The sequence below is a fragment of the Mobula hypostoma genome, chromosome 23 (assembly GCF_963921235.1).
Source record: "Mobula hypostoma chromosome 23, sMobHyp1.1, whole genome shotgun sequence".
Lineage (NCBI taxonomy): Eukaryota > Metazoa > Chordata > Chondrichthyes > Myliobatiformes > Myliobatidae > Mobula > Mobula hypostoma.
In genome coordinates, this window is record NC_086119.1 from 5546445 (window position 1) to 5561209 (window position 14765).

Here is a 14765-nt window from a genome sequence, read left to right on the forward strand (position 1 = left end):
TAATGTAATCTTTGAATTGAAAGCTGATATAGTCCTTAGAAAAAAGTGCAAGACGTTATGTGCCACGGTATTGTGGAGGAAGATATGATTAGATTACAGAGCATGAGGAAAAGTAGACCAGCCGCCTGATGACAATTGAGGTCGTCACGAAGATTGGAGAAATGATGGAATCCTTGGAGCTAGAAGGGAGATGTTTTTGAGATTTTTTAGAACTGAAGGAGGAGGTCTTGACAGAATTATTGACCAGCAAGTATGGCTTTATAATTCAATGAACAATCAAATAAACGAGCAAGATTTATTTTGGAATTTGATCTATATACCAAAAAAGCCCAAATAATGGAAGTCATCTGCTTTTGCTCTTACTGAGTTATGCACTCCAAAGTAAAAAAAAACGTAATATGAAAAAAAGGCATGTGATAATAGTTTAAATTTGAAATTTGACCCGAAGTAGCTTTTAAGACTCACTTCTACTAGCTTGTTTTCAAACCATTTGGGAAAAGGTATCCATGGTTCTTTAAAACATATGAAAAGGTCAAAATAAATATTCTAATGCATGTAAAGAAACCCGCCCATAGACAAATCAATCATCAAATAGTAAAACTGGAAATTCAGGCAGAAAAATTTAAATATGATACAATCAGCTATGACAGAAAAATGCTGATTCAATCATAATGATAGAAATGAGCTGCAAATGTCTCTGGGATGAATCTGAGTCAGTTTTAATATCACTAGCATATGTCATGAAGTTTGCTGTTTTGTGGTAGCAGTACTCTGCAAGACACAGTTTTTAAAAAAACTATAAACTAAATTAGTATGTATATATATTGTATAGTGCAAAAAGAGAAATGAAAAAGTAGTGAGGTAAGGTGGTGTCCTAGGGTTCATTGTCCATTTGGAAATCTGATAGCAGACGGGAAGAAGCTGTTCCTGAAATGTTGAGTGCATGCCTTCTGGTCCTGTATCTCCTCCTTGATGGTGGCATTGAGAAAACAGCGTATCCTGGGTGATGGGGTGGGGGTCCTTAATAATGAATGCCAACTTTTTGAGGCGTTGCCTTTTGAAGATGTCCTTGATGATGGGGAGGCCATGATGGCGCTGGCTGAGATTACAACTTCCTGCAGCTTTTTTGGATCCTGTATAGTGGTCCCTTCCTACCAGACAGTGATGCAACCATTTAGAATGCTGTCTACAGTACATCCGAGTTTCCAAGAAAATTTGGTACTGGCAGATTATTTACCAGTAATGGTAGTGCTGTTATTAACATTCCAGTGACTATATAATCAGCCTTGGTGGGTTATAATTCAGTAAACCATGCTGGGTGACTAAACAGAGTGGCACTTGATTTTGATGGAAAGGGAAGCTCTTGACTAATTAATTATCAAAGGAGAAAGATAAATTAATCTGAAACAATTGCACTTTTTTAGAGACCTGCCTTTTGGTCTGACTGTGTACTTTGCCCAGTAACTATCTAACATCACAGGCTGCTTAGCAGATACAGAGCTTTATTAAGCTCAATGATTTAACTTCCTCACTGTTGGATTTGAAAACTGTTTGTTACTTTTTAATTTAATTCCTCTGTGGTATTATTTTAGAGGGTCTGCCCTAGACCCAGCACTTACAGTACGGCTAAAAAGTTTGTGAACCCTGAAGAATTTTCTCTACTTCTGCATAAGTATCAACTACAATATGATCAGGTCTTCACGTAAGTCCCAAAACTAGATAAAGAAAACCCAATTAAATAAATAACACAGAATACATTATACATTTATTTATTTACTGAGAAAAAAATCCAATATTACATGTACTTGTTGGAAAAAGTATGTGAAGCTTTGCTTTCAGTAACTGGTGTGACCCCCTTGTACAGCAATAACTTCAACCAGACGTTTCCGGGAACTGTTAATCAGTCCTGCACATCGGCTTGGGGGAGTTTTAGGCCATTCCTCCTTACAAAACTGCTTCAGCTCCGTGATGTTGGTGGGCTTCCTTAAGGTTCTTCCACAACATTTCTATAGGATTAAGGTCAGGACTTTCCAAAACATGAATTTTCCAATTTTTAAATGATATCGTTGATTTACTCTTGTATTTCAGATCATTGTCTTGTTGCATTATCCAACTTCTATTAAGCTTCAGCTGATGGACTGCTACTCCTATAAAATGTCTTGATACAATTTTGAATTCATTGTTCCCTCAATGATTGCAAGCTGTCCAGGCCCTGAGACAGCAAAGCAGCCCCAAACTATGATGCTCCTTCACAGTTGGAATGAGGTGTTGGTATTAGTGTGCATTGCCTTTTCCCTCTAAATACAGCAATGTGCGTCTCGGCCAAAAAGTTTAACTTTTGTCTCATCCGTCTGGAGAACTTTGTCCCAGAAGTGTTGTAGAACATCCAGGTGGTCTTTTGCAAACTTGAGACATGCAGCATTGTTTTTTTTTCTGCAGAGCAATGGTTTCCTCCTTGGGGTCTTTCCACAAACACCATTCTTGTTCAGTATTTTTCTTATAGTGGGCACATGAACAGAGACTTTAGCAAGTTCTAGAGATTTCTTCAGATCTTTTGCTGTTACCCTTGGGTTCTGTTTCACCTCCTTCAGCACTACACGTTGTGCTCTTTGCAGGATGTCCACTCCTAGGGAGAGCAGCAAGAGTACTGAGTTTCCTCCATTTGTAGACAATTTCATTTACTGTGGTCTGATGAACACTCAGGTCTTTAGAAATGCTTTTGTAGCCTTTTCCAGCTTCATGCATCTCTACAATTCTTCTCCTTTCTAAGGTCCTCTGAAAGTTGTTTTGATCGAGGCATGGTGTAAATAAAGAGATCTTTCTTAAGAAGAGCAGGCTCTGTCAGTAACCTGACTTTGTATTTCTCTTTTATAGGGCAGGGCACCTCCCCAACCCACACCTCCAATCTCATTTCATTGATTGGAATACCTGACTCCAAATAGCTTTTGTAGAAGGCATTACCCCAGAGGTTCAAATGCTTCTTCCAACAAATACATGTGATCATTTTTCTCAATTAATAAATGAACAAGTATCACACACAAAATACTGGAGGAACTCAAAAGGCCAGGCAGCATCTAAGAAAAGAGTACAGTGGATGTTTCAGGCCGAAACCCTTCAGCAGGATTTCAGCCTGAAATGTTGACTGTACTCTTTTCCATAGATGCCGCCTGGCCTTGTGAGTTCCTCCAGCATTTTGTGTGTGTTGCTCAGATTTCCAGCAACTGCAGACTTTCTCTGGTTTGTAAATGAACAAGTATAATGTTTTTTGTAACACACATAAAAGTTGCTGGTGAACGCAGCAGGCCATGCAGCATCTCTAGGAAAAGGTACAGTCGACGTTACAGGCCGAGACCCTTCGTCAGGACTAACTGAAGGAAGAGGGAGTAAGGGATTTGAAAGTAGGAGGGGGAGGGGGAGATCCAAAATGATAGGAGAAGACAGGAGAGGGAGGGATGGAGCCAAGAGCTGGACAGGTGATAGGCAAAAGGGATACGAGAGGATCATGGGACAGGAGGTCCGGGAAGAAAGACGGGGGGGGGTGGGGGGGGGTGGGGGGAGACCCAGAGGATGGGCAAGGGGTATAGTCAGAAGGACAGAGGGAGAAAAAGGAGAGTGAGAGAAAGAATGTGTGTATAAAAATAAGTAACAGATGGGGTACGAGGGGGAGGTGGGGCATTAGCGGAAGTTAGAGAAGTCGATGTTCATGCCATCAGGTTGGAGGCTACCCAGACGGAATATAAGGTGTTGTTCCTCCAACCTGATTGTGGCTTCATCTTTACAGTAGAGGAGGCCGTGGATAGACATGTCAGAATGGGAATGGGATGTGGAATTAAAATATGTGGCCACTGGGAGATCCTGCTTTCTCTGGCGGACAGAGCGTAGATGTTCAGCAAAGCGGTCTCCCAGTCTGCGTCGGGTCTCGCCAATATATAAAAGGCCACATCGGGAGCACCGGACGCAGTATTGTTTTTTGTGTGTTTTATTTAATTGGGTTCTCTTTATCTAGTTTCAGGACTTACGTGAAGATCTGATCACATTTTAGGTCATATTTATGCAGAAATAGAGAAAATTCTACAGGATTTATAAACTTTCTAACACCACCGTAAGTGCCATTACAAAGAAAGCACAGCAGCGTCTCTACTTCCTTAGGAGTTTGCAAAGATTCAACATTACATCTAAAACTTTGACAAGCTTCTGTAGATGTGTAGTAGAGAGTATATTGACTGGCTGCATCATAGCCTGGTATGGAAACACTAATGCCCTTGAACAGAAAATCCTACAAAATGTAGTAGATAGGGCGCAGTCCATCACGGCTAAAGCCCTCCCCACCATTGAACACATCTACATGAAATATTGTCGCAGGAAAGCAGCATCTATAATCAGAGCCGCCTACCACCACATGCTATCTTCTTGCTGCTGCCACCAGGAAGAAGGTACACAAGCCTTAGGACTCATATCACCAAGTTCAGGAACAGTCATTACCCCTCAAACATCAGGCTCTTGAACTAAAGGAGATAACTTTACTCAACTTCATTTGTCCCATCATTGAAATGTTACCACAACCTGTGAACTCACTTTCAAGGACTCTTCATCTCATGTTCTTGATATTTATTGCTTATTTTGGCATCCTGCTTGTCCCTGTGCCGAAGACGCCGCGCCACAGCGGCCTCAGTGACTACAGAATGGTGGCATTGACCTCCCACATCATGAAGACCCTGGAGAGACTTGTTCTGGAGCTGCTCCAGCCTATGGTCAGGCGACACTTAGATCCCCTCCAGTTCGCCTACCAGCCCCGACTAGGTGTTGAGGATGCCTTCGTCTACCTGCTGAACCGTGTCTACGCCCACCTGGACAAGCCAGTGGGCACTGTGAGGGTCATGTTTTTTGACTGCTCCAGTGCGTTCAACACCATCCACCCTGCTCTGCTGGGGGAGAAGCTGACAGCGATGCAGATGGATGCTTTCCTGGTGTCATGGATTCTTGATTACCTGACTGGCAGACCACAGTACGTGTGCTTGCAACACTGTGTGTCCGACAGAGTGATCAGCAGCACTGGGGCTCCACAGGGAAATGTCTTGTCTCCCTTTCTCTTCACCATTTACACCTCGGACTTCAACTACTGCACAGAGTCTTGTCATCTTCAGAAGTTTTCTGATGACTCTGCCATAGTTGGATGCATCAGCAAGGGAGATGAGGCTGAGTACAGGGCTACGGTAGGAAACTTTGTCACATGGTGTGAGCAGAATTATCTGCAGCTTAATGTGAAAAAGACTAAGGAGCTGGTGGTAGATCTGAGGAGAGCTAAGGCACCGGTGACCCCTGTTTCCATCCAGGAGGTCAGTGTTGACATGGTGGAGGATTACAAATACCTGGGGTTACGAATTGACAATAAACTGGACTGGTCAAAGAACACTGAGGCTGTCTACAAGAAGGGTCAGAGCCGTCTCTATTTCCTGAGGAAACTGAGGTCCTTTAACATCTGTTGGATGATGCTGAGGATGTTCTACGAGTCTGTGGTGGCCAGTGCTATCATGTTTGCTGTTGTGTGCTGAGGCAGCAGGCTGAGGTTAGCAGACACCAACAGAATCAACAAACTCATTCGGAAGGCCAGTGATGTTGTGGGGATGGAACTGAACTCTCTGACGGTGGTGTCTGAAAAGAGGATGCTGTCTAAGTTGCATGCCGTCTTGGACAATGTTTCCCATCCACTCCATAATGTACTGGTTGGGCACAGGAGTACATTCAGCCAGAGACTCATTCCACCGGGATGCAACACAGAGCGTCATAGGAAGTCATTCCTGCCTGTGGCCATCAAACTTAACAACTCCTCCCTTGGAGGGTCAGACACCCTGAGCCAATAGGCTGGTCCTGGACTTATTTACTGGCATAGTTTACATATTACTATTTAACTATTTATTGTTTTATTACTATTTATTATTTATGGTGCAACTGTAATGAAAACCAATTTCCCCCGGGATCAATAAAGTATGACTATGACTATTTATTTTTTATTATTATTATTTCTTTCGTTTTGTATTTGCACAATTTGTTGTCTTTTACACACTAGTTGAATGCCCAAGTTGGCATAGACTTTCATTAATTCTATTATAGTTATTATTCTATTGTGTATTTACTGTGAATGTCCACAAGAAAATGAATCTCAAGGTTGTAAATGGTGACATATATATATGTACTTTGATAATAAATCTACTTTGAACTCTGAAGTAGAAAATAATATCCAGGGCATATTGCACATTGGTAATCAAAAGGAAGGCTTTAGCTATAGTGATAAGATGCAATAGTAAAGTTTGAGTTGTTTATAATCCAAGATTCACGGTCTGCTTGGGAATCGGTTGAGTGTGGTTTCCAGGTTATGATGTACACTACAGGGTGATGTTATTTGATTATGCTTTTCATTTTTGAACCAAAAGCTGGTACCTTATTGCAGTTTCTAAATTCAATTTAACTTTGAGTATACTATACTGACTTCCGATTGTTGGAGGCAATTACATACAGACCAGCTCTCAGATAGCCTAAATTCAGAAATGGAACTTATTTACAAAATCAGTTTGAATAATTTCCTGTAACTTAATCTTCACCAATGCAGTGACCAACATTCCTCCACTGATTTGATTGATCTCTTGCCAATGAAATAGGCAAGGTCCTGGGTAAATTCTATCATTTCCTGATCTATGGTCACGGGTTGTAGTCCTAAAAGCTAAGTTTGTCTCCAATCCACTTCATAGAAGTTGATCATAGTGTGTAATGTCTTGGAGAATCAGTATCCAGAAGCTTTTGGACACTTTGTCATATTCAAGTGAAAATCCAACAGAGAAAAACGGTTAAATTCAGAAGATATTTTAACCTGTATTAAAAGAAAGAAAACCATGAAGGAGCAGCATTTTGTAAAAGTTTCATGTATAAACTAAACTCAGGCAATCTGAACAAACAAAATTAGACATAGGTTAACCTTTTCTGGGTGTAATGTAGATGAAGTGCTTCCAAAAGAGGTCTTTGGTGATAGCAGGCTATAGATTTCATCTCTGCATAAGTTGGTGAATACTGAAGTATAGTACAAAGTAACAGCTTCCCCCAACCAACCTTGCTGCAGCCTTTCTAAAATCTAGAAAGCTGTGATGAGTGACTCGTTATAAGAGTTTAATAAAATTAAAGAGTGTAATACAACAATGAATTCAAATATATTTCACATAACAGTGATGCAGATAATCTGTGGTAGAAATATGTTCATATGAATTGGAATTGAAATTGGTTTATTATTATCACATGTATCAAGATACAGTGAAAAGCCTGTCTTGCATACTGTTCATCTATGTGGGCACCAGACTCTGCGGGCTGCTCCCAGCACATCCTTTGGTGTGTGGGTTGTTAACACAAATGACAAATTTCACTATATGTTTTGATGTGCATGTGATAAGTATATCTGAATCAGTACGTTGAAGTAGAACAGGGTAAAGCAATACCAATGCAGAATGAAGTTTAACAGCTACAGAGAAAATACAGTGCAGGTAAATAATGAGTTGCAGGATTGTAACAAGGTAGATTGTGAAGTCAGGAGTCCATTTTATTGTACAAGAGATCCATGCAAGAGTCTGATAAATGTGGGGATAGAAGCTCTCCTTGAGCCTGGTGGGACGTGCTTTCAAGCTTTTGTATCTTCTGCCAGATGGGAGATGGGAGAAGAGAGAATGTCTGGCGTGGGTGGGGTCTTTGATTATGTTGGCTGCTTTACTGAAGCAGCAAGAAGTGTAGACAGCGTCCATAGAGGGGAGCCTGGTTTCTATAATATGCTGTACTGTGTCCACAACTCTCTGAAGTTTCTTGCAATCACATACAGAGCAGTTGCCACACTAAGATGTTACGCATCCAGATATAATGCCTTCTATGGTGCATTGATGAAAATTGGTAAGGGTCAGCGGGGACAGTCTCTTTCAATCCACCAAGCAAATAGTGGTAATATTTTGGGACAATTTTAGTTACGGTGGAAATGGGGGAAAAGAACTAATAAAACTAACTGATTGAACCCTGTGGCCCCTTGTTAATGAATAATGAATAAAAGATGACTGGTGGCATTTAGAGAACTGTCCCAACATCTTGTCCATTTTTGGATTGAAGATATGCAAGCTAGCTTGGTGTAGAAGACAAAAGTGGTAGAAATCAAAATGTCAAATGGAACAAATCTAGGTTTATAGTGCACACAACAATAAATTGTGTTCCATAAATATCACATTTGTATATAGGAGACTGGCTCCATTTGTGCAGTCACTCCACTTATCTGAGACACATGGTAAATAAACACAAACTTTTCCATCATCAAAACAGACTGCCTGCTTCACTCTGTAAACACTGACTTCTCCAGCAGCAGCCACTCTCAGATACTCGCTGTCATGCAACGTACCTAGTGCAGAGTCCAAGACCTCGTGTCTACCCCACACTGTTCATTTTTTAAAATCGATGAAATAATTTTTTAATGAACTATGAGAAAATGCTGGAAATACTAAACAAATCTATGAGCATTTGAAAACGGAAAAGGTTCTTGACTACTTTAGGTGATTTTTGTCATCATTCGCAGGAAAGGAGGTTGAGTGTAAACATTAACTGATTGAATCAGAATGGAGTTAAGCTGCTCTGGTGTATCTTCGCAGAAATGGGGTCTATAAACTGTGACCACTACATATCAGATGAAGAGAACCTACTCAATCACTTAGTCAGGAATCCTATTAAATTTGATGACATATTTCCAAGTGTGCCAGTCTGTTGGCCAAAGAAAAACTACATTTCCGGCATTTTCACTTTTTAAGTTTTTTAGTATTTACATTTTCTTTCCCTAACTGTTGGTGCCCAATGAAATGAAAGTGCTTATTTCAAATTGGACCTTTTTGAGGCGTGTTTTCTTTTAATTGATGGATTAATCTATATTTGTATCTTTCTCCCCCTCACTGAAGACCTTACCTGTTTGGGGCAGGATGTTTTTCACTAAGAGCTCCATGGTGAGTTCCCAGAAATAATCCTGGCATGTCTGCACTGCATCCTTTGTACAGCATTGCTTTGAGTTAATGAAGTCAGTGTATTCTCCCTCCCAATTAGTTCCCCCCCCCTTGTGTGCAGTACTTGCATGGGCTGCTCTGTAGATACAGGCACCAAAGAACCAGAAAGAGCTGGAGTTGTGATTGAAGAGTAATGCAAAATTGGAACAGAATGTGCAAATTACAAGAGGATTCACATGAAAATGCAACAAAAGGTTCAAGCAGTCCCTTTTGATTTGCTTAATCTGGAAGTGGCCATTTTGTAGTGTTTTTGATGTATTAAAGCACAGTTAATCCTGAGCTATGCAGCTGTGTAGACTCGTATCAAGTTGCCAAAGTTCCAACATCAAGTATAAAGTTGTCTGGGATCTTAATCCCAATATTTAACTTATATTTTTCCTAAACTTTCCCATTATCTCTCCCACTTAATTCAAGAAGCACACATTATTCTGTATAATACCTGGGAGGCTCAGGATGCTGGCTCCAGACTTCCTCTGTTAATTAATCCATTCACTATATACAGCCATTCTTTCAAAGTTACACAGTTATTAAAGGGAATTTCCTTGTTTCCCAGGTTTGATGCAGGGTAAGGGTCCTATTTATGTAACCCTTTCAACATTCTCAGGGCATGAGTTACATAAAGTAGTCCAGCAAACATTCATATGGAGGTAAATCACAAGGCAGAACAAATTTGTCTCTAAATTGTCCCAGCAACTTCTCCTGTCATGAAGGAACTTCATCTTTGATCAACCTTTAAATGCACGTCACAGCAGCAACAGTATGTTGTTCTTGAGATCACTGCCACTCTGTGACACATTCCACAATAGGACAAGAACTAATTTTTGCCTTGGTGGTTCTTCAAAACATGTGGTTACTATAAGTGTCATTTGATGTCAGCGAGTTATGCAGGTTATGTGACCCTAAATGGCATCTTAAAAATGAACAAGTCTTTGCCAATATTCGCAAGATATAATGTTGTCTATCACAAATGTAGTCAATATATATTACTGTCAAGCCCAAACAGTAGAACTAGACGTATTATATCTTATTTTCTCCAAATTATGCTTACTTTGCATCAAGTTCTGGTCATGGCAAAAACCTGAGCCATTCCTCCAGTCTGAGGTCAGTCTATCTCCATTGACCAGCAAGGGATGAACTGTGACTCAATAAAGGAGCCTGTTCCACCACTGGTGCAGGACAGATCCACCAGAATTGTCAGCATTACAGGCAGGAGGCACTGGCTTTTGGAATCCTCATCATTGTTTCCATAACCCATGAAAATGAATGGCTTTAGTTCACAATTAGGCATGGAAACCTCATTACTTGTGATTTACCATTCTCCCATAGCTGTTGAACAAGTAAACTCCATGCTGTATAACACTTGGAAAAACCACTGAAAATAGTAAAGAACTTAAATGTTCTCTGGGTGCAATTTTGCTGCTAGACTGAGTCTGTGGCAAGTAGTATGTGAACCAACGTGAAATATAATTTTACTTGACCTCACCCTCGCCAATCTACCTGTGGTAGAAGCATTCTTACATGACAGCTATGTTTGAAGAGACCACCACACAATTCTTGGACTGTCACTCTCCTGTCACATCTTGTGCCATTATAATTGTGCTAAATGAGAAAAACTCAGAACAAATCTGACTGAACATCCATAGATCACTGTGGTTTGTCAGCAGTAGCATGAATGTACAATCTGTAAACAAATAGCCTTGAAAATCCCTCACTCTACCATTGCTCTCAGACCAGGGGATCAGCCTTGTTTCAGGGAGGAATACAGATAGGCGTGCTAGGAGTATAATCAGACTCATTTGGAAGTGAAGAGGAGCCGTCCTAGTGAAACCTCAAGAGAAGACTAAGGCATGGCCAACCCAGCTAAGTGATCTCACAACACACAGATCAGATCAAGGCATTGCAGTCTATGTATCGAATAATGAATGCTGGTGGACAATAGAACAGCAAATGGGAGGAGAAGAACATGACCAGAATATGTCCAAGAACACTATCCACAACAATGGTGGAGCCTGGTTGCGGGATGTTGAACAAAAAGCTGAAACATATATCACAATATCATCTGTCATCTTGGTAGAAAATTGCCCAGCTATGTCATAAAAAGCATGGCAAATCCAGTCTGGCTAATTACTGACTAGTAGTGCTACTCTCATTCATCAGCAAAGTGATAGATGCTGTTAAGGCAATGCTATCAAGCAGCACACATTTACAGATAACTTACTATTGTTATTAGCTCAACGTGCCTGCTGTAGGCAATTGTGGCTAACTTCTAACTGGATTGAATTGGTATTCTAATTTCTGACCCCACAATCTCCTTTCCAGCAGACGAGTCCTCTCTTGGGATCAGCTCACCCAAAAATTCAGCCAGTTCCTTGCCTCCCAAACAAGATTGTAGTCTTCACTGATGTTGAATTTCCCCCAGCTACTGACTGAGAAGATGGTCCTCTCCTCATTATGTGTGATGCAATGTGCAAGGACTTTTGTTTCAGCTACACTGTAAAGGTGAACAACAGTTCAGACAAACTGTAGATGATAAACTGACCTGCAAAACACAAAGATGATCAGGGAGCAAGGTGTTTGCATTCCAGTGCATAGTGACTTGTATGATATTTGACTCACTTTCTCATCACGCACTGAGTTAAATGATGTGGCTTCAGATCCGCTTTAAGAATTGAACACTTAATCTAAGGAATGAAGAGACTCAGTCCTAAACGTAGGCTCTTTATTCCTTTCCATAGTTGCTGCCTGACTTGCTGAGTTCCTCCAGCATCTTGTATGTGTTACTTAATCTAAGGTGCAAAGCTTGTGCATTTTTAAAAGAGTGCTGCATTTTCAGAATTGTGTTCTGACATGGATAGCTTACTCACCGATACTCAGTTTAGATTTCACCACGATCATCTGACTCCAGATTCTTTCACAGCCATGGATCAAAGGGCTGAATTCCAGAACTGAGGTAACAGTGATTGCTCTTGAGGAAAAGGTTATATTTGAGTGCAGCCTCAGGGAGCCCTGGTGAAACTGAAGACAATGTGTGCTAAAGGGTGGGCTCTGCGCCATTCCACCGACTGGAGTCTTTCGCTCAAAATAGCAAGTGGTTGCGGTTGTCAGAGCTTCAGGAGTTCCTCAAGACAGTGACCTAGACCCAACCATCTTCATCTGCATCACCAATGACATTCCTTTCGTCATAAGTGGAGATGTGCAGCTATCAGTAACTGATGTTTGATTCCATTTGCAACTCGTCAGTAAAAGAAGTTCCTCACACCTATAGGTGGCAAGGCCCAGAGAATATTTAGTCATGAGCTAAATAACCCTTACTCCACAGAATTGCCAGGCAACTGCAATTCCAAAATAGAGAAATTCTTATCACCTCTCCTTGATATTTAAAAATACTACTGTTCCAGATCTCCCACCTTCAATGTCCAGGGGGTTACCATTAGTTAAACTGGACCTAATTAACTGAAAAGGAAAGAACATGGAACATAGAAGAGTACAGCACAGCAACAGGCCCTTCAGCCCACAATGTTGTGCCAAACTAATTCAATTGGTAGTCAAATGGCTAACTAAACTAATCCCTTCTGCCTACACAATGTTCATATCCTTCCATTTACCTCATATTCATGTGCATATCTAAATGTCTTTTAAAATTCTCTAATGTATCTGCGTCAACCTCCATTCCAGGCACTCACCATTTGCTATGTAAAAACCTGCCCCTTACATCTCCTTTGAACTTACCCCCTCTCACCTTAAATGCCTCTCTGGTATTAGACATTTCAACCCCAGGAAAAAGATACTGTCTGTATTTATGCCTCTCATAATCTCATAAACCTCTATCAGATCTCCCCTCAGCCACTGCCACTTCAGAGAACCTCTGGGTTGCTTTAGAGAAAACAACCAAAATTTGTCCAACCTCTTGTGATAGCACATGCTCTCTAATACAGGCAGCATCTCAGTAAACTTCTTCTGTGCCCTCTTTAAAGCCTCAACATTCTTCCTATAATGGGACAACCAGAACTCTATGCAGTATTGTAAGGTGTTCATGGACTAGAAACTCCACTATGCCTCAGTGGAAAGTGAATATGTCTACAGATGTCTGGAGGAGGAGGTCCAACAGTAATCCATAGCTTAAGGGAAATATGGCAATGTAAAGAGCAAAGTAGGTCCATCAACTTGATAAGCACCACATATATGGGTGCTGCTAACACTACCAACTGCAGCAGGACCCAAGGCCCACTGTCTGAGAGTCAAGGATGAAGGAGAATTTGAGATGCAGGCACTGTTCACTGGGAGGGAAGAGCACTTTAGAATGACTTCTCAGCCCTCACTCTGTCCTTGACTCCATCACGCAGCAAGCTTCTGCCAAACCTACAGGAGTTCAAGAATGGGACTCAAAGCCTGTGAACATGGCTCATGATAGTGACAGTCGTGTACTGTAAATGTACAGAGTTATTTGTGGAGTTATTTTAATCAGAATTAGCCAAGCCTAACATTTTATATTTTATACTTACATTTCAGGCTAACATGTGCCTTTGACAACCTTGGAAACACCTTTCAAATAATACACAATTGGGTACACAAATATAATTCCATGACACTGGTGTGTTGCTGGTACTGGTCTCAGGACAAGGACATTGAACTGTTAATAGCAAAGAACCTAAAGAACAAGTTAGAGATCACATGAGGCACCAGAAAAATTGTGAGGTCACTTGCATCATTCCATTTCTGTACATCCACAAATGCCTCAAAAGGAACTGAGACTTTTGATACTTTGGCTGAAAAATGTGACATGATCAGCAACCAAAAATAAGAGTAAGCAAATAATCATTTACAATTGAAAAAAAATAGCAAAAAATAATTTTAGTAAGTTATCAATATATATGCTAGTGTGTAAGCTCAAGCTGTAACCTGAAAACACTTGCATAGTTTAACTTATAAATTGGGATCTTCTTCATGAGCAGATAAGTAAATAACTAATTGTAGTTTAACGAACAAAAAACACATTTGTTTCTGGTATTTGGTGCCTTACTCATGAGCAGCTTTAAGTCCTTTAAGTGATTGCCATGATTCCACAGTTTAATTATTTTCTGTTACATTTGATTATGTTTTTAAGTCGCTGTTGTCTCACGTGCTATAACAGGATTGTGGATATGAATTTCTGTTTGATAATCACGGCCTTAATGAACATTTGAATTGAATCTGCTAATATTTTTGTGCTACTGCTGGAAATGATAGAATGTGCTGCAGAGATAAATATGGCTTTGATGCATTTTATGCTATTAATTGTTAAGATTTTTGCAGAATATAATTACAGATGTAAATAAAAATCAAATAACCTAGATTACCGACTCACCACTGAAAACATGAGTGTAAGAAGATCAGAGGTTGAAAACCAAAGATTCTGCTTAATACAGTATTTCCAAGTGGAGCAAGAGCTAAGAGGATTTGATAAAAATACCGGCTAAGAACAGGTTATGACTCAGGTCTTGAAGAACCAATATGGTCTTACTAAATACCATATTCGGATGCCTAACTCACGCCTCCCCAAATAGATCCTTTACTCCAAGTTGAAGAAAGGTCAGCAAGCCCCTGGTGGGCAAAGGAAACACTTCAAAGATTACATCAAACTCAGGCTGAGAAAATTCAATATTACATCTAAAAACTGGGAAGACATTGCACTCAATAGATACATCTGGAGGAAATCTGTTC

General features: G+C 40.4%; 1 protein-coding gene across 7 annotated transcripts in view; it reads left to right on the forward strand.

Moving 5' to 3' along the window:
* bcas3 (BCAS3 microtubule associated cell migration factor) overlaps positions 1–14765 on the forward strand; it is a 987973-nt gene that overhangs the window by 493302 nt on the left and 479906 nt on the right. For 5 of the 7 annotated variants that reach the window (XM_063031775.1, XM_063031774.1, XM_063031777.1 and 2 more), the window contains exon 17: positions 8964–9008. The exons of the other annotated variants lie outside the window; for them this stretch is intronic. In XM_063031775.1, coding sequence (XP_062887845.1) covers positions 8964–9008 — 45 coding nt within the window. The remainder of the gene's footprint in view (positions 1–8963; positions 9009–14765) is intronic. 7 annotated transcript variants of the gene reach the window in all.